Here is a 23520-nt window from a genome sequence, read left to right as displayed (position 1 = left end):
AAAGAGTTATACAAAAATAATTACACCTCTGGTAAAGGATCACCACTTTGACACCCTCAAGGAGATCCAGCAGCCATTGCAACATGATTTCTGTGGAGTGATCTTAAAATAGCAAGCATGCTGAAAACAGCTCAGATGTGCACCAGATGAGGACCTTAAATCTGATATAGGCCAGATTTAACGCTCAGAGCGGTTCTATCACACACAATGGCAAAAAACAAAGAACACATCCTATATCACAAATTTGTTTTACTTATAATCAGTAATTCATAATACTTATGATATGTGATACAGTCTCACAGGCTGATCTATGTGCGGCTACTTTCATTGATGCTTAATAAAAGGAGTGTTACTATAAACATATGCAGAGATAAGACCTGACGTCCTCTGACCTAGTTTTTCTTTTTTTCACTATCTTAACCAGTCCTGCCACATTTACAGAGAACGAGGGCGTGGCGTTACTTTCTTGAGCACACTACTTATGCACGTACACACACTGTGACACCTCATAATTGAGAGTGTGAGCGGCCAAGATACCACCAAGGTGGGACATCTCTGGATTTCTGTGCTGTCCACCTTACCTGCATTAAGGTATCACATTTTCCTTTTGTTATTATTTTGTGTATTTCTTGTAATACGAGGCTGTGCTTTGTTGTTTTTCTGGCATATGTTGATTAGTGGGATTTAGGAGTAAAATGTAATAGTTTGGGTCACTCATCAAACAGCATGTAACGAATCTTGGAGCCATAATGGATTTGGATTTTAAATTTAGTGAACAAATCAGTTCTGTGTTGCAAAAAAGCTTTTTCCAGTTAAGGCAAATGGCAAAACTTAAGCCAATTTTGTCAAGGCATGATTTTGAGAAAATAATACATGCCTTTATCTCAACTTGGCTTGACTATTGCAATGCACTTTATGCTGGAGTCAGCCAAGCATCCCTCTCACATCTTCAGCTTGTTCAAAATGCTGCTGCCAGTCTCTTAACTGGTACACACAGGCATGAAAATATCTCACCTATCATGCCCTCCTTTAACTGGCTTCCTGTTTATCATAGAATTAATTTCAAAGTCCTAATGTTGACTTATAAATGCCTCAATGGTCTTGCTCCTCCATACTTTTCTGATGTACTTCCCTCACAGGCCCATAGATCATCCAACCAGCTGCCTTTGGTTGTCCCAAAAACTAGGCTGAAGCTTAGAGGAGAAGATGCTTTTTCAATTGTGGTCTCCAAACTTTGGAATGCGTTGCCTGTAAATAATAGACAGTTTTTAAGTCTCTTTTGGACACACTTCTTTTTTCGATAGTGTTTGGACCGGTGTGAGTTGATGTGCTTTTTTATTGTCTTTGTTTTATTTTATGTACGTGTTTTAATGTGAGTGGTCTTATCTTTTGTTTTTTGTCTTGTTTTTGTTTTTCTGTTCAGCACTTTGGGCAAACTTTCTGTTTTTAAATGTACTTTATAAATAAATTCCATTTGGATTTGGATCATATAAAACATAGAAAAGTTGAAAAATTAGATCTCCAAACTCCAACCATCCTATCTCCAAGGATAATTTTCAAGCAGTGAGATAACAATTTGCAATATTTTTGCAGCTACCAGAACACCAAAGGTGCTCCACATATTTGTGGGCACTTTAGTGGTTTATTCTGTGGATTTTAGAATTTTAGCTGACTCATATTATGGCTGTAATGTTGTTTACTTCAGCTACTTTGTGCTTTGTGGGTATGACCTTCTTAATGGAAGTTAAAGATTGAGCATAATCATGATAATTGTGCTTTGTAATCATCTCTTGGCTGCAAACCAAATTTCCTCAGGGTGAATACCTTCAAACGCACAGGATTTCACACTTGTGCATGTATTTCCCTCCCTCACAAAACAAATACCTGACCTGCATGTAGTAGCTGTGGGACAGACAGATGAACCATCCTGGGATTTCCACACATTTAACCCCAAAACAATAACAATACTGTCCAGCCCCGTATAACTCTGAAACAGGATAGGCTAGCATGAGAAGTTTACACATGAGACAGAATTATGCATGGCTTCCCGTGAAAATCAACTTTCAGAAGTATTTGTGAAATGTGTTGTCCAACATGAGTCTGCTCAAATGTTACCTGTATAAAGATAAATCTGTACCTGTGGGTTCTGAACAAAATCTTGATCAACTTCATTCCTGAAATCTTCTGACCATACTGTTCAGTTTTTAGTCATCAAAGAGAGATATGTGTGAGTCTGTCTTTTGTCTCTCATATATTCAGCTTGAATGAACCTCTTAACCCTGTTATTTTGTTGCTACACATTTGATACACTAAATTTAAACATGACTTCTATGCACTGATTCTCATAAAAAATAAATAGCTTGTTAGATAACTGCTTCATGACTCTTTGCTCCTCTCTTGGGTTTCACTTGTTTAAAAAAGTCAGCTTTGCGTGAAGAGAGGAATTAAAGCTTAAAGCTGGGGAATAACAAACACTTGAGCCAGTAGGGGGCAGTATACTCTGTCAGAATTGATGTTTTGCTGTTCACGTAAATGACAATCTGTGAAGGTTTTATTGCACTACACTGTAAGAAATACCTCGGTTAAATTGCATGAAAGGATCAGGAGCTACATTTTATCAGCTTTTATGATTTTACTATAATCTAGCAGTTTTTTATTCCAAGTTGAAAAACAAGTGACAGCTGGGACTGACAGATCTGTTCCTCTGACATGCCTTGACATGGTTTGTCAGAGTACAAGGACACCTTTTGTGTAAAAGACAAATGAAACCTTTGATGAAGTGTATCAAGTTTACTTGTGTGAACAGCCAGATGAAATACCATGTAAGGTGCACCATTATCCTATCCTTTATTATGTATGCCACCAATATGATTGAGAGCAAACAGCAGTAAATTTGCCAAATCATCACACTGGAGAAGCCGTAACCTTCTCCAGTGACTGCTTAGTCACTGAAATAAACCAATCCAACATAAACCAAATTAGTTATGTGGTTTATGTTGCTTAAAATCACAAATGTTATCATCCATATGTTGAAACTCTCCTAAAGATTGTTTGCGTCTCTCTTTTGCTTCCAGAAAGATGTCTTTATATGACAGTTTTTTATGTGAAGAACAGTTCCAGTGCTCCATATGCCTTGATGTATTCACCAACCCTGCATCCACACCATGTGGACATAGCTTCTGCATGCAATGCATCACCAAATACTGGAATGGAGCTAAGGTCTTTTTTTTTTTTTTTTAATTTCCTTCATTTTCAGCTTTTTCATTCCTTTACTTTCTGATGACTTTCAGAGAAGTTATTTAACATATTTTCAGCATTCCTGCATCTCTGATATCCTTTCTGTTTCTATTGTTTCCATCTTTACTTATATCTTATTTCCATCTTTCCTCCCAGGTTTTCAAGTGTCCTCTGTGTAAAAAGAGCTTTGAAAAGCGACCAGACCTCCAGATTAACAGAACACTACGAGAGATCACTGACCAGTATAAATCCATGAAAAATGGAGTAGTAAAGAATAAGAGTGGAAGAAAGGGAAGTGGAGGGCATGGAAGCCCGTCAAGCCATTTATTTGATGAACTGAAGAAAAAGCTGCGCCACCCGGTGCGAAAGACTCACCAGACCTTTTCTCGGAGTAAGAAAACTTCTGTGTTTCTATCTGTAATAATTTATAGAGTACTTTTCAAAGCTCAAGTACAGTCTGGAGGAGTTAAGAGTAGGCAATTCAGAGTAGTTGGTAAATGACTCTCCTGTCATAATTATGTTGCACAACAGCAAACTTATACAAGACTACGAGCCTAGAGAAGTGCCCTGTTAGGTTTATCTAGGCACAAACCTATTTTGTGCCTAGAAACAGGAGGTTTCTTCCTGTTAAAAGGGAGTTTTTCCTTCCCACTGTTGCCAAAGTGCTTGCTCATAGGGGGTCCATATGATTGTTGGGTTTTTCTCTGTATGTATTATTGTAGGGTCTACCTTACAATATAAAGCGCCTTGAGGTGACTGTTGTTCCGAATTGGCTCTGTATGAATAAATCTGAATTGAATTGAATTAAATTTAATTAAATTGAATGTGTACTTTCACCTTTTGTGGATTAGGAAAGATGAATGCTGAATAATTATTCCACCCAGAAAAAAAAGCAGTTCAAAGAAATCATCATTAGCAGAATGTTAACATGTGATTCATGCCCATGATGAGTGTATGTAAACTTCTGACCACAACTGTACTTGAACAAAGATCTGGGGTCCATGAATGGCTCTACAAAATGTCAACATTGTGTACCCAAATAGATATTTGACTTTTCACTAAAGCGACTGACTAACCTGAAAATCCCTGATATTTTTTTCATCTTCAGGCTTGGAAAGTGACTCAACCTCAACGTCCTTTCCTCCAGTCAAGAACTCACAAGCATCCTCAGTGCCAAACCACAGTTTCAGTGATGCATTGAACGAAACCTATGTGGCAGGTCCTCCGGTTTCCCACCGACCACATACCTGGAGGAGGAGGTACACGCTGAGTGGGACTGAGATGAGCCAGAATGTCCCTCTTTGTGAGATCCACAACAGGCCAATATTGGTAAAACGTTCACCTTCTGCACCTGTTGAATGAAGTCCTTAAAGAAGACCAAATAAAAATCATATGCAATGGGCTTCAGATTTTCTGTAGGAGTGACCAGGTGTGCATTTGTCCTGAATGCGAGATGGAGGATCATCCAGACCATGACACAGTGACCGTTGAAACCGAATGGATGGAAACCAAGGTTTGAAAATTAAAGCAGAAAAAGATAGAGACAAAGGACAGATGGATTAGGTTAGGGAAGTTTCCATGTTAAAAAAAAAGAGAACAATGTTTTTTAAAGGAGTAACAAAGAATTGCTAAAAAGCAGGTGATAACTGACATGTGATGATATGAAGTTCTGGCTTGAACGAACTAGACCATTTAAAAAAAAAATCTGTTAAAAATGATTTAACATCTGAGCCTAAATTCTTAGACAGTGGAGCAGTTTGATAACAGAAAACGAGTCAATACATAGAATCTATGTTCCTCGACAGCAGGGGTGGGCAACTCCAGGCCTCAAGTGCCAGTGTCCTGCAGGTTTTAGATCTGTCCTTGATCCAACACATCTAATTTAATTGGTTAAATTACCTCCTCAACATGTCTTGAAGTTCTCTAGAGGCCTGGTAATGAACTAATCATTTGATTCAGGTGTGTTGAACCAGGGTGAGATCTAAAACCTGCAGGACACCGGCCCTCGAGGCCTGGAGTTGCCTACCCCTGCTCTACACTGTTCTATTCAATATATGGCGCTGTCACTTGGTGTTCGCTCGCTTTGTGGTAGAGTATCACTTCCTGTTCCTGCTCAAACACAGTGGTGTTTCTGAGTAGCTTTTCTGCTTAGCAATTTAATTTAAATCTTTTGATACATCCCTTCTTCATAGTATAATCTTAACGTGCTTCATCTGAATCACCCTTTCTGTGTACTCACTACCTAATTTGTAGCCAAAGTATTCACTCACTGTCTCTTTACTGTTTCGCTAGCTTAGCTTAGCTCGTAGCCGACTCGTTAGCACCATGGCTACTTCACCTGTCCCTCCTGCACTTTCCTGCTCATTGTGTCAGATGTTTAGTTACTCCTCGGCCTCCTTTAGCAGTAATGATACCTGTAACAAATGTAGCATATTTGCAGCTCTGGAGGCCAGGATTACTGAATTGGAGACTCGGCTTCGCACCCTTCATTCACCCGTAGCTAGCCAGGCCCCTGTAGCTGGTGCAGCCGAAGATAGCGTAGGCCCCGCTAGCTGTTCCCCGGCAGACCCCAAGCAGCTGGGGAAAGAGGGCGGCTGGGTGACGGTGAGGAGGAAGCATAGTCTTAAACTGAAGCCCCAGGTACACCACCAACCTGTTCATGTGTCTAACCGTTTTTCCCCACTCGGCGACACACCCGCCGGGGGTCAAACTCTGGTAATTGGTGATTCTGTTCTCAGACATGTGAAGCTAGAGACACCGGCAACCATAGTCAATTGTCTTCCAGGGGCCAGAGCAGGCGACATTGAAGGAAATTTAAAACTGCTGGCTAAGGGTAAACGTAAATACAGTAAGATCATAATTCACGTCGGCAGTAATGACACCCGGTTACGCCAATCGGAGGTCACTAAAATCAATATTGAATCGGTGTGTAACTTTGCCAAAACAATGTCGGACTCTGTAGTTTTCTCTGGTCCCCTCCCCAATCAGACCAGGAGTGACATGTTTAGCCGCATGTTCTCCTTAAATTGCTGGCTGTCTGAGTGGTGTCCCAGAAACGATGTGGGCTTCATAGATAATTGGCAAACCTTCTGGAGGAAACCTGGTCTTGTTAGGAGAGACGGCATCCATCCCACTTTGGATGGAGCAGCTCTCATTTCTAGAAATATGGACCAATTTATTAAACCCCCCAAAATATGACTATCCAGAGTTGGGACCAGGAAGCAGAGTTGCAGTCTTACACGCCTCTCTGCAGCTTCTCTCCTCCTGCTACCCCCCCAAAAACCCATCTCCATTGAGACTGTGTCAGCTCCCAAAAAGACAAAAAACAAACTAAAAACCAGCAATAAACAACTTAAACATAAAAAATCACAAAGAAAGAACAATACAGTATCCACATCTGAACCAAAGAGTAAAACAGTGAAATGTGGATTATTAAATATTAGGTCTCTCTCCTCCAAGTCTCTGTTAGTACATGACTTAATAATTGATCAACAAATCGATTTACTCTGCCTTACAGAAACCTGGTTGCAGCAGGATGAGTATGTTAGTTTAAATGAATCAACACCCCTGAGTCATTCTAACTACCAGAAATCCCGAAGCACAGGCCGAGGGGGCGGTGTGGCAGCAATTTTTCACACCAGTCTATTAATTAACGAAAGACCAAGACAGACTTTTAATTCATTTGAAAGCCTGATGCTTAGCCTCGTCCACCCCAGCTGTAAAACTCAGAAACCAGTCTTACTTGTTATCATCTATCGTCCACCTGGGCCTTACACAGAGTTTCTCTCTGATTTCTCAGACTTTTTATCTGATTTAGTGCTCAGCTCAGATAAAATAATTATTGTGGGTGATTTTAACATCCATGTAGATGCTAAAAATGACAGCCTCAACATCGCATTTAATCTGTTATTAGACTCAATTGGCTTCTCTCAAAATGTAAAAGAACCCACCCACCACTTTAATCACACTCTAGATCTTGTTTTAACATATGGCATAGAAACTGGACATTTAACAGTGTTTCCTGAAAACCCTCTGCTGTCTGATCATTTCCTGATAACATTTACATTTACAATAATTGATTACACAGCAGTGGAGAGTAGACTTTATCAAAGTAGATGTCTTTCTGAAAGTGCTGTAACTAAGTTTAAGAATATAATCCACCCACTGTTATCATCTTCAATGCCCTGTACCAACATAGAGCAGAGCAGCTATCTGAACGCTACTCCAACAGAGGTCGATTATCTTGTTAATAATTTTACCTCCTCTCTACGTACGACTCTGGATACTGTAGCTCCTGTGAAAACTAAAGCCTCAAATCCGAAGTACCTGACTCCGTGGTATAATTCTCAAACACGTAGCCTAAAGCAGATAACTCGTAAGCTGGAGAGGAAATGGCGTGTCACAAATTTAGAGGATCATCATTTAGCCTGGAGAAATAGTTTGCTGCTTTATAAGAAAGCCCTCCGCAAAGCCAGAACATCTTACTATTCGTCACTGATTGAAGAAAATAAGAACAACCCCAGGTTTCTCTTCAGCACTGTAGCCAGGCTGACAAAAAGTCAGAGCTCTACTGAGCCAACAATCCCTTTAACGTTAACTAGTAATGACTTCATGAACTTCTTCACAAATAAAATTTTTATCATTAGAGAAAAAATGACCAATAATCATCCCACAGATGTAATATTATCTACAGCTACTTTTAGTACCATCGGTGTTAAGTTAGACTCTTTTTCTCCAATTGATCTTTCTGAGTTAACTTCAATAATTAATTCCTCCAAACCATCAACGTGTCTTTTAGACCCCATTCCTACAAAACTGCTCAAAGAAGTCCTGCCATTAATTAATTCTTCGATCTTAAATATGATCAACCTCTCTCTAATAATCGGCTATGTACCACAGGCCTTCAAGGTGGCTGTAGTTAAACCTTTACTTAAAAAGCCATCTCTAGACCCAGCTGTCTTAGCTAATTATAGGCCAATCTCCAACCTTCCTTTCATATCAAAAATCCTTGAAAGAGTAGTTGTCAAACAGCTAACAGATCATCTGCAGAGGAATGGCTTATTTGAAGAGTTTCAGTCAGGTTTCAGAGCTCATCACAGCACAGAAACAGCTTTAGTGAAGGTTACAAATGATCTTCTTATGGCCTCTGACAGTGGACTCATCTCTGTGCTTGTCCTGCTAGACCTCAGTGCTGCGTTTGATACTGTTGACCATAATATCCTATTAGAGCGATTAGAACATGCTGTAGGTATTACAGGTACTGCACTGCAGTGGTTTGTATCATATCTATCTAATAGACTCCAATTTGTTCAAGTAAATGGAGAGTCCTCTTCACACACTAAGGTTAAATATGGTGTTCCACAGGGTTCAGTGCTAGGACCAATTCTATTTACATTATACATGCTTCCCTTAGGCAGCATCATTAGAAGACATAGCATAAATTTTCACTGCTATGCAGATGACACGCAGCTCTATCTATCCATGAAGCCAGGTAACACACACCAATTAGTGAAACTGCAGGAATGTCTTAAAGACATAAAGACCTGGATGGCCGCTAACTTTCTGCTTCTTAATTCAGATAAAACTGAGGTTATTGTACTCGGCCCTGAAAATCTTAGAACTATGGTATCTAAGCAGATTCTTACTCTGGATGGCATTACCTCGGCCTCCAGTAACACTGTGAGGAACCTTGGAGTCATTTTTGACCAGGACATGTCCTTCAATGCACATATTAAACAAATATGTAAGACTGCTTTCTTCCATTTGCGCAACATCTCTAAAATTAGAAATATCCTGTCTCAGAGTGATGCTGAAAAACTAGTTCATGCATTTATTACTTCCAGGCTGGACTACTGTAATTCTTTATTATCAGGATGTCCTAAAAACTCACTGAAAAGCCTTCAGCTGATCCAAAATGCTGCAGCAAGGGTACTGACAGGGACTAGAAAGAGAGAGCATATTTCTCCTGTTTTGGCTTCCCTTCATTGGCTTCCTGTTAAATCCAGAATTGAATTCAAAATCCTGCTCCTCACATACAAAGTCTTAAATAATCAGGCCCCATCTTATCTTAATGACCTTGTAGTACCATATCACCCCATTAGAGCACTTCGCTCTCGCTCTGCAGGCTTACTTGTTGTTCCTAGAGTATTTAAAAGTAGAATGGGAGGCAGAGCCTTCAGTTTTCAGGCCCCTCTTCTGTGGAACCAGCTTCCAGTTTGGATTCGGGAGACAGACACTATCTCTACTTTCAAGATTAGGCTTAAAACTTTCCTTTTTGCTAAAGCATATAGTTAGGGCTGGACCAGGTGACCCTGAATCCTCCCTTAGTTATGCTGCAATAGACGTAGGCTGCCGGGGATTCCCATGATGCATTGAGTTTTTCCCTTCCACTCACCTTTCTCACTCACTATGTGTTAATAGACCTCTCTGCATCGAATCATATCTGTTATTAATCTCTGTCTCTCTTCCACAGCATGTCTTTATCCTGTTTTCCTTCTTCACCCCAACCGGTCGCAGCAGATGGCCGCCCCTCCCTGAGCCTGGTTCTGCCGGAGGTTTCTTCCTGTTAAAAGGGAGTTTTTCCTTCCCACTGTCGCCAAAGTGCTTGCTCATAGGGGGTCATATGATTGTTGGGCTTTTCTCTGTATTTATTATTGTGCTATCTACTGTACAATATAAAGCGCCTTGAGGCGACTTTTGTTGTGATTTGGCGCTATATAAATAAAATTGAATTGAATTGAATTATATCATTTTTAAACATTTGGTTTCAGGTCATACTGCATAAAATATGAAGTTATGTAGTGATTATTTGTTTCCAGAAGGAGGTATTTTGTAAGATATGCTCATTGACTAATGTCTAACATACAGTATCACAACCAGATCCACCTTTGTTCCCCATGTCTGTTTCAGAACACCAAAAGGCTGAAGGTCAAGTGAAGTCAGTACTGTGTAACATGAATGTTTGTGTATTTAGACACTGCTGACTGTGTCAGAGCGGACAATCCAGGACATGATTATCGAGAGAATCAACAAGATCGAAGAGATAAATATGTCAGTGACAGAGCTGGAGGTAAAACACAAACACACTCTTGTGTAAGACCACAGGTGCGTGGTAAAACCTGTAAATCCTCATATCACTTCAAGGTTTTTGTTAAACCAGCAGTCCCCAACCTTTTTTGCACTGGTTTAATGTCACACAATATTTTCACGGACCGGCCTTTAAGGTGTCAAGGATAAATGCAAAAAAATAAAATTATACGACCAAGACAAAAACTGTGCTATTTAGCGAATTCAGTGTGTATTTGTATAACTTTATTAGCAGCGTCCTCCTGAAATGCGCCAACAACATTGAGAGTAACATCCTCCTCTCTGCCCCTTAATGCTCTCTGGTCACTATGGTAACGCGTAAACAATCCTTTCAAAATAAGACACACAACTACAACATGGGAAAAGACCCAGGGAAACCGAGTTAGTGATAAACAGAGATGGGCAGTAACATGTTACTGTAATCTGATTACTTTTTTCAAGTAACGAGTAATGTAAGGGATTACTATTGCAAAAACGGTAATTAGATTACCCTTACTTTCACGTAGGAACGCTGCGTTACTAAAACCGTGATTTTTTGCGAGTGTCTCATGACAGTGAAGTAAGCGAGTGCGACGTTCCTGACAACAGCTGTCTGCAGATCAACAATGGATAATATATCGAGTGCGGAGAGAGTATGAGCGTGCAGCGTTTAAAGCGTGGAAGTACTGACCTTATTTTGAGTTTGATTCCATAAAAAGTGAGAAAAACATTAGTGTCCGTTGTGCGTGGGAAGAAAACTTCTTTTTACAGTGAAAAAACCCCCTAAACTTCCAAGCAAGCACCAAGTGCGCTACAAGAAACTCGCGGATTCTTCAACTGACCGCTGCGGCACACCTGCACCAGGGTAAACCTCCGCCTACCCCAGTCCTGCTTTACAGGTGAAAATAGAGCAACAGGGCCGCTAGTCTTTGATTTTATTTATTTTTTCTGCTGTGTTTTACTTTCATCTATTTGAAAGAGTGAGTGTAAACACAAAAAAATATTTTATTTTATGTGCTGGAATGTGCAGAAAATAGGTTTAAATGTTAAACAAATTTCTTCCAGTCAGAGAATGTTGCATATAATTTAATTTTTGCTTGATGCATAAAGTTAAAAGATTAAAACTAATAAAACAAGTTTTAAAAAGAGACTTTTCCATTTGATTACATTTTGTATGATGGATTATGCAGAAAAGGTAGAATTGGGCTGAAAGATCTATCGCTTTATCACCTATTCAGGTTGTAAATCATGTTTTTAAAAAGTAACTAAGTAACTAAGTAATTAATTACTTTTGAAAATAAGTAATTAGTAAAGTAACGGGATTACTTTTGGGGGAAGTAATCAGTAATTAGTAACTGATTACTTTTTTCAAGTAACATGACCAACACTGGTGATAAAAACCCTGAAAACCATCAATTTCACACCCGAGCCTCAACTCCCGCGGCCCGGTACCAAGCGACTCATGGACCAGTACTGGTCGTGGCCTGGGAATTGGGGACCGCTGTGTTAAACAATTTCTAATTCAATTTCCCTTTTTCTGTTCGCACCTGATGGCTGCCCCTCCCAGACCCTGGTTCTGCCAGAGGTTTCTTCCTGTTAAAAGGGAGTTTTTCCTTCCCACTGTTGCCAAAGTGCTTGCTCATAGGGGGTCATATAATTATTGGGGTTTTTCTGTGTAATATTGTAGGGTATACCTTACAATATAATGCTTAACTTAAATTATGTATTTCTACATGTTGGGAGTTTATTAAACAATATCTATAGCCAATTTTACATAAAGTGCAGGTGTATTTCCCTGATCCACAATTTATATCTGATTACCAAATCCACATATTACATTTTAAGTTAAAAATATATATATTTTTCCAACATTATGTTTTTCTAAACAACAAAATCATTTATGAAACACTCTCAATTTTTAATTACATTATTAAAACTTTGGTAAAGATTTTATGTTTCTAACTTTTTACCTTGCATTTTAGGATTTCTAGACTTTTTGCATCTGTTCTTAGATTTTTAGTTGTAGCAAAATTTAGGTTCCTTACATTTGAAATCTGAGCTGCAATTCACAGATGCTGCATATTTCCATGTGATGTGGGAATTTTCCTTTACAGGGGAGATTAATATATATTTTAAAACAAAACAAATTAAACAATTATGTATCTCATATCACTCTGTCTAACTTTCCAGCTGGCAGTGGACCGAGAGACGGCGGGCAGCGTTTCTCTATTCTCGAGTTTGGTTTGTTTCATTGAACGTTCCCAGGCAGAGCTGGTGGAGGCGATGGAGATCAGCCGGAAGGCGGCACAGCGCCATGCTGAATCCATGACAAGACAGCTGGAACAGGAGATTGAAGAACTAAAGAAGAGACAAAGCGAGCTTTCCAAGCTTGCCCAATCAGATGATCATTTATACTGTGTGAAAGTGAGAATTTAAGGATGAATGTGAAGAAGCTAGTACATGCCCATGTTCCAATACTATTTGTTCTGTGCTTTTGGCAAACTGACATACTGAATCAGACTGAGGAAAGCAAAAAAGCAGAGGTGGTAAATGTTATTTATACAAATAAATAGAAGATAACCAGAGAACTGACAAGATGTTCAGATACATCAAAATGCATTTGCATGTATCATTAAGGCGTACTTAATGATACACTCATTGGTCAGACACTAGCCAGACCCATTAAGTATATAATGAAAAATTGATATGCATGATTTGTTTATGTAGAATATAGTAAAAGATATACTATATGGGTGTATACGTGTATGGCTTTCTATACATATACATAACATGCATGTGACAACAATCTGTTTAAGGTCAAATTCACGTGGATTGAAATCCTGTTACCTTAAGAATATTTATACTTTTACTGAAGCAAACATTAAACTACTCATATAGTTTCTAAATAAAGTAAACTTGACTTGATAAGTTAGGGTGAAAAGAGATGTAATGTACACTTCACAGATTGGAGATATCAAAAATGATTATATTCAATATTTGCCAAATTATATGTCACTGACATCAAATGAGTGACACAAAGCTTTTGTAAGCTTTTATAAGAGCACATAAGTGCCCGTTTGTTGTGTAAGGAACATTTTAGTCTATTATTAGGTGGTTGCTTGGCAACGTGACGGTGACTTAATGTCTGATAAGCTTTGATGCTCAACTCCTGATCCTGTAGGAAGAGTTGGCATTTTGGTAAATACTGACAAGAAAAAATTTCTAACATTTCTTTCCACCTGCTCCCCAGACGTTCCCAATTCTGTCCAGCCCTCCACCTACCAAAGACTGGTACAAAGTGTCGGTGAATTCTGACCTGGGGACAGAGTCCATTTACATGTCTATATTAGCTCAGGTGGAGAAGTTTGCCAAAGAGCTGAAGAATATCACAGAAAAAGGTCAGTGTAATGAAAAGCATTCAGCTGGTTTACACATATAATATACAAAGAAGACACAAAATCTGCGAGAACAGGGAATTTTCGATTAGTTCAGACTCAACATACGGAGCAAAAAAACCCAACAACTCTCAAAACAGATTTAGGCGATAGATAACCGAGTCTGGCTGTTCTATAAAAAAGAAACTTTAAATAAATTTCTTGGCTGATGCTTTTGTGTTTTTCTTGAACTGCAAGTGAAATGCTAAATACTCAGCTAATGCTGGTCTGGGTAATAAGGCGCATCCATAAAATGTACCAGTGAAATGCACAGATACCCATATGTTAATTAATGCTAAGTAGTAGAACAATAGAATACTATAATTCTGATCACCAAAATGCAGACACAAACTTTTTATGACCCATACCACACATCGGGGTATATTCAACAGACATTGGACAAGAGAGGTGTGGAAGAGAGTTCAGGTAGGGTGGAGTGGGTGAAGACAAGTGTCAGGGGTAACTGAAGATGTTAAGATTTTTATTGGGCATGAACAGAATTAAAAATGAGTAGATTAAGTACATCAATGAGATGCTCAGGATCTAGACAAGCCCAGAGAGGCAAGGCTGAGATGGTTTGCACATTTGAAGAGGAGGTGGGTGGATGGTGAGTATACTGAATAAAGGATATTGAAGATGAAGCTGATAGGGAGGACGAAGAATATCCCCTAAGAGAAGATTCATGGATGTAGTGAAGTCGGTTAGTGTGAGTATAATAGAAGAGAATGCTAGGGATAGGGTGAGGTGGTGGCAGATGATCCGCTGTGATGACCCAAAAGGCACCAGCTAGAAGATAATCAGTCAGATAATCTTATTAAAAACACGCAAGTGAAAAAAACTCTAAGAGATCTTTCACGTAGAAAGCAGCGTGGAGATTCAACAAATGGCTCCAAAATCTGTATTGAGCTTTTTCACTAATTTGCATGTATTATGCAATTGTTTTTCATTGGCTATTCATGGTCTTCTTGTGTACTATATGCCACTACTTCCTGTGATTCCATTTCTCTTCATTGCACAAATGCACATTACACTGTGGCACGAGCATGCCCCAATGGGTGCCCATGCACTGTGCTTTGCATGTCTAGTCAATAAACACAATAAACCTGTTATTTGTCCAATAATTCCTCATCAACACAGAAGTTGAGGCCTAGCAACCCTCTCAAGAGTATGCCCTCAACTTTAAGCCTTATAAGTTTTCAAATGGATGAATTATAAAATATATTCACACACCATAAAGTTATTATGATGGGAGAAACCATTAAACTATCAATGACTGTCTTTCTGGAGCAGGCTATAAGTTGCCACTAGAGGAATTTTTTAAAGTACTTTTAAGTGTTCAAGCCAGACAGTACTACAGATACAATCATTAAGCAATGAAATACTCCCCCCCGGTGGTGTAGGTTTGTATTAGCTGTTACTTCTATTTCTGCTGGATTACCAGACCAAACAGTAAGGTAGGTTCATGTTAGCTCCTTACACCTGTTGTCTTGTTTCTGTTCAGGTTTTCCTGCACAAACACTGGATCCCAGTCCTTCTCGATCACAGCCCAGTGAGTGTCCATGTCCTCTCCACCTTAACAAGTGCTCTTTTAATGGTTACACTGTACACAACTTCATCCACTTTAACCTTGTTGATAATTAAGATCCAAATGTATCTGGTGAGTTTTAACAGCAGTACTGTAATAATTTTGTTTGTCTGCAGGGATAAAGGGGATACAAGAATATGCACGTAAGTGACATTCATCCAAGTTAAAATTAATGAAAGCAGAATTACCAACAGAAAATGAAGTTCTTTACATCTTCTTTCAACACAGTGGATGTAACTCTGGACTCCAATACCGCCCATCCAAGACTGGTGCTGTCATCAGACCTGAAAAGTGTGAGGCTCCTGTTCAGTTACTAGACCATTACAATCATGCTGAAATTACTTCCTGCGTCCTCTTGTCTCGAAGCCTCTCTTTTAGCATAAAGAGAGAACAGTAGAAGAAGAAGTTGTAAAATCTCCATGAAATGAGCTGTAATTATAAATTGTATATTTCTGCAGGTGAGGTGTGGAGATCGACACCAACTGGTGCCAGACAACCCAGAGAGGTTTGAAAAAGTTGTCTGTGTTATAGGGAGGGAGCCAATCTCTTCTGGAAAACATTATTGGGAGGTATGAGGGTTTGCCCTTTCTAAGAGTCAAAAGTCTTGAAAATCATTGCTCATATATTATAATTCAGTTCTTTATCGTTGTTTAAACTTGATTCCATACTGCTTTCATTACAAGATACAATTGTGTGATAAATAAACAAATGTTGGCCAAACATCTTGGCTTCTTTAGACTTACATGCGTTTCATTATTTGAGTGAAGGAATGTGGTTTGTTTGGTTTGAAAAGGTGGACGTGACCGGGAAGACTGACTGGGACCTGGGTGTGGTCAAGTATTCCGTCAGCAGGAAGGGGAAGATTGAATACACCCCAGACAATGGATTCTGGTTCCTCAGTTTAAGAGACAAGTGAGTTAAACACATTGTTGAAGAGTTCTCCAAATTATTGGCCGTTGTAGCTGAAGGAAAAACGCTTATTTCTCAACTGGTTGGCGGTGGTTCCCAGAAGCATGCTGCTTGTTGTCACTTTGGTTGCTAGCAGATTGCCACAATTGCTTGCAGATTTTCATGTGTTTCTGCAAGTATGTGGTAACTACTTGTGGTAATACAACATTATGGTGTGACACAAACTGGAAAGGGAGAAGGTTCACCTTCAAAGTAAAAGTTGTACCTCAGAATTACAGTCAACATGTTTCATAAGGTACAACTTCCACTTTGAAGTTTCCAATTTGCAGTCTGTATATATATTTTTAGTTTCAATATAGATCTGAGAGAAGCTAAACAGTATTTGTGGACAAATCGCCACTTAGTCACTTGCATTTAATTATGACCGCAACATATTGTCCAGCGCAGTGGTTCTCAAACTTTTCACAATGAGTACCACCTCAAAAAAAATATGTCTCTTAAAATACCACCCTTATGACTGACATTAAAGTACTGTAGTATAGACCTATTTAACACCATATACAGTTTACACAGACAATTTTATTTCTTATATGAATTTTATTTATTTTAACGGTCATAAACTGGCTGTGACATGTGACAATAATAACAACTGTACTCCATTAAAACATTCAAAGCAGGTGGTATATCCAGTCTTTAAATAATGACCTGATGAATCCTGCTTCTGGGTCCAAACTACTTTGCGTTTATTAGGGCTGTTGTGTTTTTAACATGTTTTAATGCTTTGTATCTTTTTCTATTTAATCTGAACAGCCCCGTCAGTGATCGCTGTCAGCCTCTCTCAGTTTTTATTACCACTGTTCATTTTAAAGCTCAGTTTGAAAACCTTACAATGTAACTACAGCCCAGTTTAACCAGAGCTTCTATGTACCCTCCGGTGGACCAGTTCTAGGTTTGTGAGGTAGTGTTAAAGGGAGAATGATTTGCAGGAGGCAGGTGAGTTGAGGAGAACGCTGTATTATCACACAGATGATAACACTGCAACATAGACACAACTATAGCTGGCAAAACAATTTATAACCTAAACAATCTCATTCATAAAATCACTGTTAAGGGTCTCTGAGTCTCCACATGGGTATCAGTGATACAAAGTCTCAACCACAAATGGGATGGAAGGGAAAAAAAACCCCCCAGCCTGCATGACAATAAAAACCTTTATTACATACAGCTTTGGAATTCAGCTCACACACATATTTGTGTATTCAAGTATGTTAACCATATGGACACTGCATCATTTCAATCCTTATACAAAATGAAAATAAACCATTGAACTAATAAAATAGTATAAGTTTGCACTGAAAAACACATAACAGAGGACTTTTCTTTTTGGAAATGAAAGAACTGATTAAGTCTTAATTATTGTTTATGAAGTCTCATTATCTTTAACTAGAAAGTTATCAAGTTTTTCTGACTTGTACTCACCTTACAATATAGTTTTAATCAGCATTTATTTCTAAACTAATTTTCCACGTACAAAACCATATTTTCATATGGGATAGGCGCTGGAGCCTATCCCAGCTGTCATAGGGCGAGAGGCGGGGTACACCCTGGACAGGTCGCCAGTTTGTCGCAGGGCTAACACACAGAGACAGACACCCACATTCACTCCCCTATTCACGCCTACGGGCAATTGAAATTGATCAATTAACCTAACCCTACTAACTGCATGTCTTTGGACTGTGGGAGGAAGCCAGAGTACCAGGGGAGAACATTTGTGTAATACTCCTTATCCAGCTACGGGACTTCAATCACATTTTACACATTGCCTGCAGCAGCAGTAACATTTGCATGCAAATAAAGAGGAATAAAAGTGGAATAAAGAGCATTGGCTTAGGCAGGACTATCACATGGTTAACTTGGACATAAAACAAATTTTAATAATATTAATACTGAATCTGAATCCTTCAAACACTGTTTTGAAAACTTCATCAGTGCCTGCCCAACTTACCCACACACCGATAGACTTGGGAAGAGGGCACCATGCTCGCTACATCAGCTAGCAATGCTAACTTTCACAACACTCATCAAGACGGTCGGAAGTACTATAATTCCCATAGAAACAACCTCCGGTCTTCTAGGTGATTCCGTTCTGCTCCTCCTGAACCAAATACCGGTTACAGGCTGTTATTTTTTTCCACTACAGAAAGTATTTTTCCTCACTAATCAGGGATTGTTTGTTTTAGCCTTTCGCTGTAGCCTCATCTACACTGCACTCGGATTGTCCTTCAGTAAGCATGAGGAGGCAGGATCTACTTCTCCTAACCAATCACATGCAAGAATGTATGGTTTAAGCCAATAAGGTGAAAGGATCGTCTTGATGCATTCTCAATCATCCAGGAAAGTAAATCTCCAAAAGTTGAATCTGTTCATCTGGACGTAGCGTTTTGTGGGAGAAACGTTTCGCCACTCATCCAAGTGACTTCTTCAGTCTCAGCTGACTGCAGGTTTCCCCAAACCTTATAAACAGTACATTTGCATAATGACTGAAACCAGCCCACTGAAGGAACAATGGGCTGTGAGGTCAGTTCCTTAATCATAATCATAATTACTCAGGGCCTTAAGAAGGCCCTGAGTAAATGTGGTTATCCCAGCTGGACTTTTGTCAAAGCTGGGAAGGCACCTAAAGAAAGCTCCAGCCGATCCAGGAGAGAAGGACAACCACTGCCCAGGCGAAAACCTGTAGTGATCCCATATGTGTCAGGAGTATCGGAACAGTTGAGACGCATTTTTTCTAAACACTGGGTCTCTGTGGCTTTTAAACCCCAAAACACGCTGCGCCAAAAACTGGTCCAACATAGTGTACACTGTTAAGTGCAGGAGGATTGTCAGGATTTATACATCGGGGAAACCAAACAACCTCTAGCGAAGCGGATGGCACAACACAGAAGAGCAACCTCATCAGGCCAGGACTCTGCAGTTTATTTACACCTACAGGCCAGTGGACACTCTTTCAACGATGAGGATGTACACATCCTGGACAGGGAAGAACGCTGGTTTGAGCGCGGAGTCAAGGAGGCCATTTACGTGAAAAGGGAAAGACCATCTCTGAATCGAGGAGGGGGCCTAAGGGTACATCTTTCGCCATCTTACAATGCTGTGATTGCAGCCATTCCCCAACTCTCTGTGAATGGGACTCATGGCCATTGATCAGTGTTCTTTGATCAGTGGGTTTTGGTCAGTGATTGTTGATCAATGGTCATGGGAATTTGCATAATTATGATTAAGGAACTGACCTCACAGCCCATTGTTCCTTCAGTGGGCTGGTTTCAGTCATTATGCAAATGTACTGTTTATAAGGTTTGGGGAAACCTGCAGTCAGCTGAGACTGAAGAAGTCACTTGGATGAGTGACGAAATGTTTCTCCCACAAAACGCTACGCCCAGATGAACAGATTCAACTTTTGGAGAAGGTGAAAGGATGGCAAAATAAACTTGATAGACATAGATTTGAGACAATAGAGAATAGGTTTGGCAAAGAAGAGCAAATAAACTATAGGGAATTATAAAATATAGAATCATAAAAATAGATTAGACAGAACAGGAAAAAGAAGAACTGTGGAACCTCAATTCCATTGGGCTACACCAGCCCATGCAGCAGTATATTAATGACTTACCTTGTATTGTAGATGGATTATCTCAGTTGTTCTCCTGACTGAAGTTTGATCTGTTTACAGCATCCTGCCATGCGATTGCATTTGTCCCTAACCTTCGGGAACCCTCACGTTAACTTTTATCAAGTGGAAAAAAGTTTGCGTTCGTCGTCCAGCTTCACTGTGTTTATATATGCTAACGATAGCGGTGTAGCTAGCCACCACGTTAGCACATCTTTATATACCAACTAACCCTACTTCAGTAACCCTACAAACACCACGGCTGTTTAGTTTTCTCTCTTCATTTATTTTGGAAGTGATAGCTGAGCTGTATGTTTCAACTTTTGCTGTGGCTTTTAAGCTGGCGGATTTTTGGCTTCACCCCCTCCTTCATGGTTTGTGCACGTTGAAGCTGAGTTTACTTTTTGTGGGCGTTTCAGCCAACGACACGAAATACCATCATGTGGTGGCCTTACTGGATCTGCTGAGGGTCGTGTGATGACCTTCCTCCGGGATCCCCCCCACCCAAGGGAGTGACACCACTCTCAAGGAGCTGCTGCTGCGGTGCTACTCCCTCTCCGATGAAGAGTGGGCTGAGAAACTCCTCTCTCTCTCTCTGGCCTGGATGATGGTACCACTCTCAAGCTCATGGAAAGTATGCTATCCTTGCTAGGAACGGATGATGACGGATTCATCTTCACTTACGTATTCCTCCAACAGTTGCTGGCTCCAGTGCAAGCTGGCCTCGCCAACCCCCATGTCTCTGGCCTTGCAGGATTACCGCTAACTCACAGAAGAAATGGATCACATTCTCCTGGCTATTAGGAGCTTTGGCATCCAGACGATAGTTGCGACGGGATCTCCCGTGACCCCCACGATTTTCCCGGGTGCAACCGACGCATTGATGCTGGGTGGGATCACTGTGATTTTACCATCAGTGTTTTGGTGTTGCACCATGGCCGCCTTGCAGTTTTAAGGCCGAGGGAAATGAGACTGCCAGCACTCTGTAGCAGCCGTGACCGCTGACAATAAGGAAAGGCTCCTCTTCATAGAGGACTCACTCTGGAAGACATTTTCTAGTCGACTCTAGCTCCCAGAAGAGCTACAGGAACTCTTGTGTCATCTTTGCATACATTCACATTTAGCCAATAATGAGACAGAAAATTCAATTAGCAGAGGATGAAGACTGAACAGAATTGTGAGACATAACATTGTACTTGTATTAATGAAAAGGACAGAAACACTTCAGATTGATGCTAATGTTTCCCAACATTTGCTGAATGTAAAAATAAAACAATGACATGTAAATGTTGGGTTTAAAAGCCGGTCTTTTTCGCAGTCCCCCACAAAGAATGTTTTCAGTTGTTTCATTTTTCCTTTTTACCTGATAGATGTCTTACTTTTTTAAGTTCCTTAAAAATGCATGAAAATGCCATGCTTTTGCAATAATGCAGATTAAAATGAAATCAGACCTACTGATGTTAGAAGAACTTTTTCATCTTTAATTTCCTTTCCCTTTGTCATTTCTCCCCACAGGAATAAGTTTGGCTTTCGATCTCAACCCTACACAGATGTCCCAGTGAACCTTGTACTTCATAAAATCGGGATATTTGTGGACTTTGAAAATGGACAGGTGTGCAGGTGTACATGATTGGAATTTACCTGTCTAATAAAGAATGTGCAAATTGAGTCCCCCTTTAATTTCAACTTATTTAGCTACATATAGTTAAATATTATAAATATACATATTTTCACTATTGTCTTGTTTATGTAATTTTACTTTAGGTGTGTTTCTCTTCTTTGCAGGTGTCTTTCTACAATGTTGATGCTAAGATACACATCTATACTTTTAATGACATTTTCAATGAGACCCTCTACCCTTTCTTCAGCCCCTGCACCAACAAGTCAGGAAGGAACGACTTACCACTGATCATCACGCCAGTGAAGATGACCGAGTGACACCTAAAAGTTACATAATATTTTATTTCTTCCTCTCAGTTTTATTTTCCTGCCTTTGCACTTATGTGCTCTCCATACATATAAGCTTAGTCAGTTTTTTTTCCAATTGTGTATCTTTCTATAAATATTCCCTATTGATTTCTTAAACCTCGCAGTTGTCAGACTGAATAGTTTATGCATACAGATTACATGTTTTTATGTATTTTGAAACTGATAATCTATTAAACAAATATCTTACACTTGAATGTATTGTGGAAGTTTTCCATTTAATAAAGCCTGAAAACAAGCGGTGAGTGGTAGCTGACATGCTTTACCCCTCTGGGGTCCAGGGTATAAATGACTGTTTTTGACTACTTTTGATTTTACCTCTACATTTAAGTTTATCTTGCCTTGTTTGGTATCATTATTTTCAGCATAACCTCAAATATCTGAAATTGGAGGTTTCTTTTGATTTTGATTTTTTTTTTATTCTTAACTTTACCAAGTGGACCATCCCGGCCTTGCTGTATTGGTCTATTTGATTCACCTTTGTTTTTATTGTTTATTTTATTTTCACTTGCTACACACAGGACAGGCATGACTGGGGGAAAGAAGGAGAAAGAAAGAGAGGTAGGGAAAGAAAAACAGCGGGGAAGAGGAATGGTGATAAAGGGCAAAAAATAAAAACCAACCAAAACAAACAGACAAAAAATATATATATGAATCACCTGGATCACCTGTTAAGACAGAAAAAAGAAAAAACAAGCAAAAAAGAGAGCAATATAATAAACAACATCATCACGATAATCTATGTGATTATAACAGTAAATACTAAATATTGAATATTATCAGCATACAGCATCAGACCCCGATCCAAGCTTTAAAACCCTGCCATTCCTGTGCCCAGAGGAGAGACACAAAACCTATTCCAGTAGTTACTGAGGCTATAACCCTTCAGGTAAGCAAACATTCTGGTGTTAGAATTTAAATAACTTGCTTGTGGCAGGGACTAAACACAATCACAGACTTCAGAGGGAAAACCAGCATACCGCAGACCACAGCCTCTCTGTGTGAGGATCTAAACATATTCTACGCTAGATTCGACACAGCAAACACCATGAGACTGGACAGTGTGCGCACCGCGGATGACGTCAGTGCGCACACTGTGTCTGAGGAGGATGTGTGGAAGTGCTTCAGGAAGGTGAACGCATGCAAAGCTACTGGTCCGGACGGGATTCCCGGCTGCATCCTCAAGTCATGCGCGGCTCAGCTGGCTGGAGTGTTTACACACATCTTCAACCGTTCCCTCTCTCTGTCTGTAGTCCCAGCCTGCTTCAAAATGGCCACCATCGTCCCTGTACCCAAATCCTCCACCATCTCCTCATTGAACAACTGGCGACCTGTAGCCCTGACCCCCATCGTGAGCAAATGCTTCAGTAAGCTGGTCAGGGACTTCCTTTGCTCTGCACTACCCGACTCACTGGACCCGCTACAATTCGCATACCGCCACAACAGGTGATAACGCCATAGCCCTGACACTCCATGCTGCCCTCTCACACCTGGAGAAGAGAGACACGTATGTGAGAATGCTGTTTGTAGATTACAGCTCAGCATTCAATACCATTGTTCCCTCGAAGCTGGACAGGAAACTGCAGGATCTAAAGCTGTGTCCCAAAACGTCGGCTGCATCCTTCGGAGGACCCGGC

The 23520-nt window shown here is 39.9% G+C and overlaps 1 protein-coding gene across 1 annotated transcript; it reads left to right on the top strand.

Moving 5' to 3' along the window:
* Positions 1-512: 512 nt before the first annotated feature.
* LOC100691952 (E3 ubiquitin-protein ligase TRIM39) lies at positions 513-22091 on the top strand. Its single transcript, XM_013265410.3, has 15 exons — positions 513-591; positions 3075-3219; positions 3394-3628; positions 4346-4566; positions 4646-4750; positions 10211-10306; positions 12493-12726; positions 13553-13700; positions 15238-15285; positions 15438-15464; positions 15550-15614; positions 15780-15890; positions 16115-16233; positions 21413-21509; positions 21683-22091. The coding sequence occupies exons 2-15, from the start codon at positions 3079-3081 to the stop codon at positions 21833-21835; spliced, it is 1800 nt and encodes a 599-aa protein (XP_013120864.1). The 5' UTR covers positions 513-591; positions 3075-3078; the 3' UTR covers positions 21836-22091.
* The last annotated feature ends 1429 nt before the right edge of the window (positions 22092-23520 follow it).

The sequence above is a fragment of the Oreochromis niloticus genome, linkage group LG3, assembly GCF_001858045.2.
Source record: "Oreochromis niloticus isolate F11D_XX linkage group LG3, O_niloticus_UMD_NMBU, whole genome shotgun sequence".
Classification (NCBI taxonomy): domain Eukaryota; kingdom Metazoa; phylum Chordata; class Actinopteri; order Cichliformes; family Cichlidae; genus Oreochromis; species Oreochromis niloticus.
Note: the sequence above shows the minus strand (reverse complement) of the source record. Positions and strands in the feature narration are given on the sequence as shown.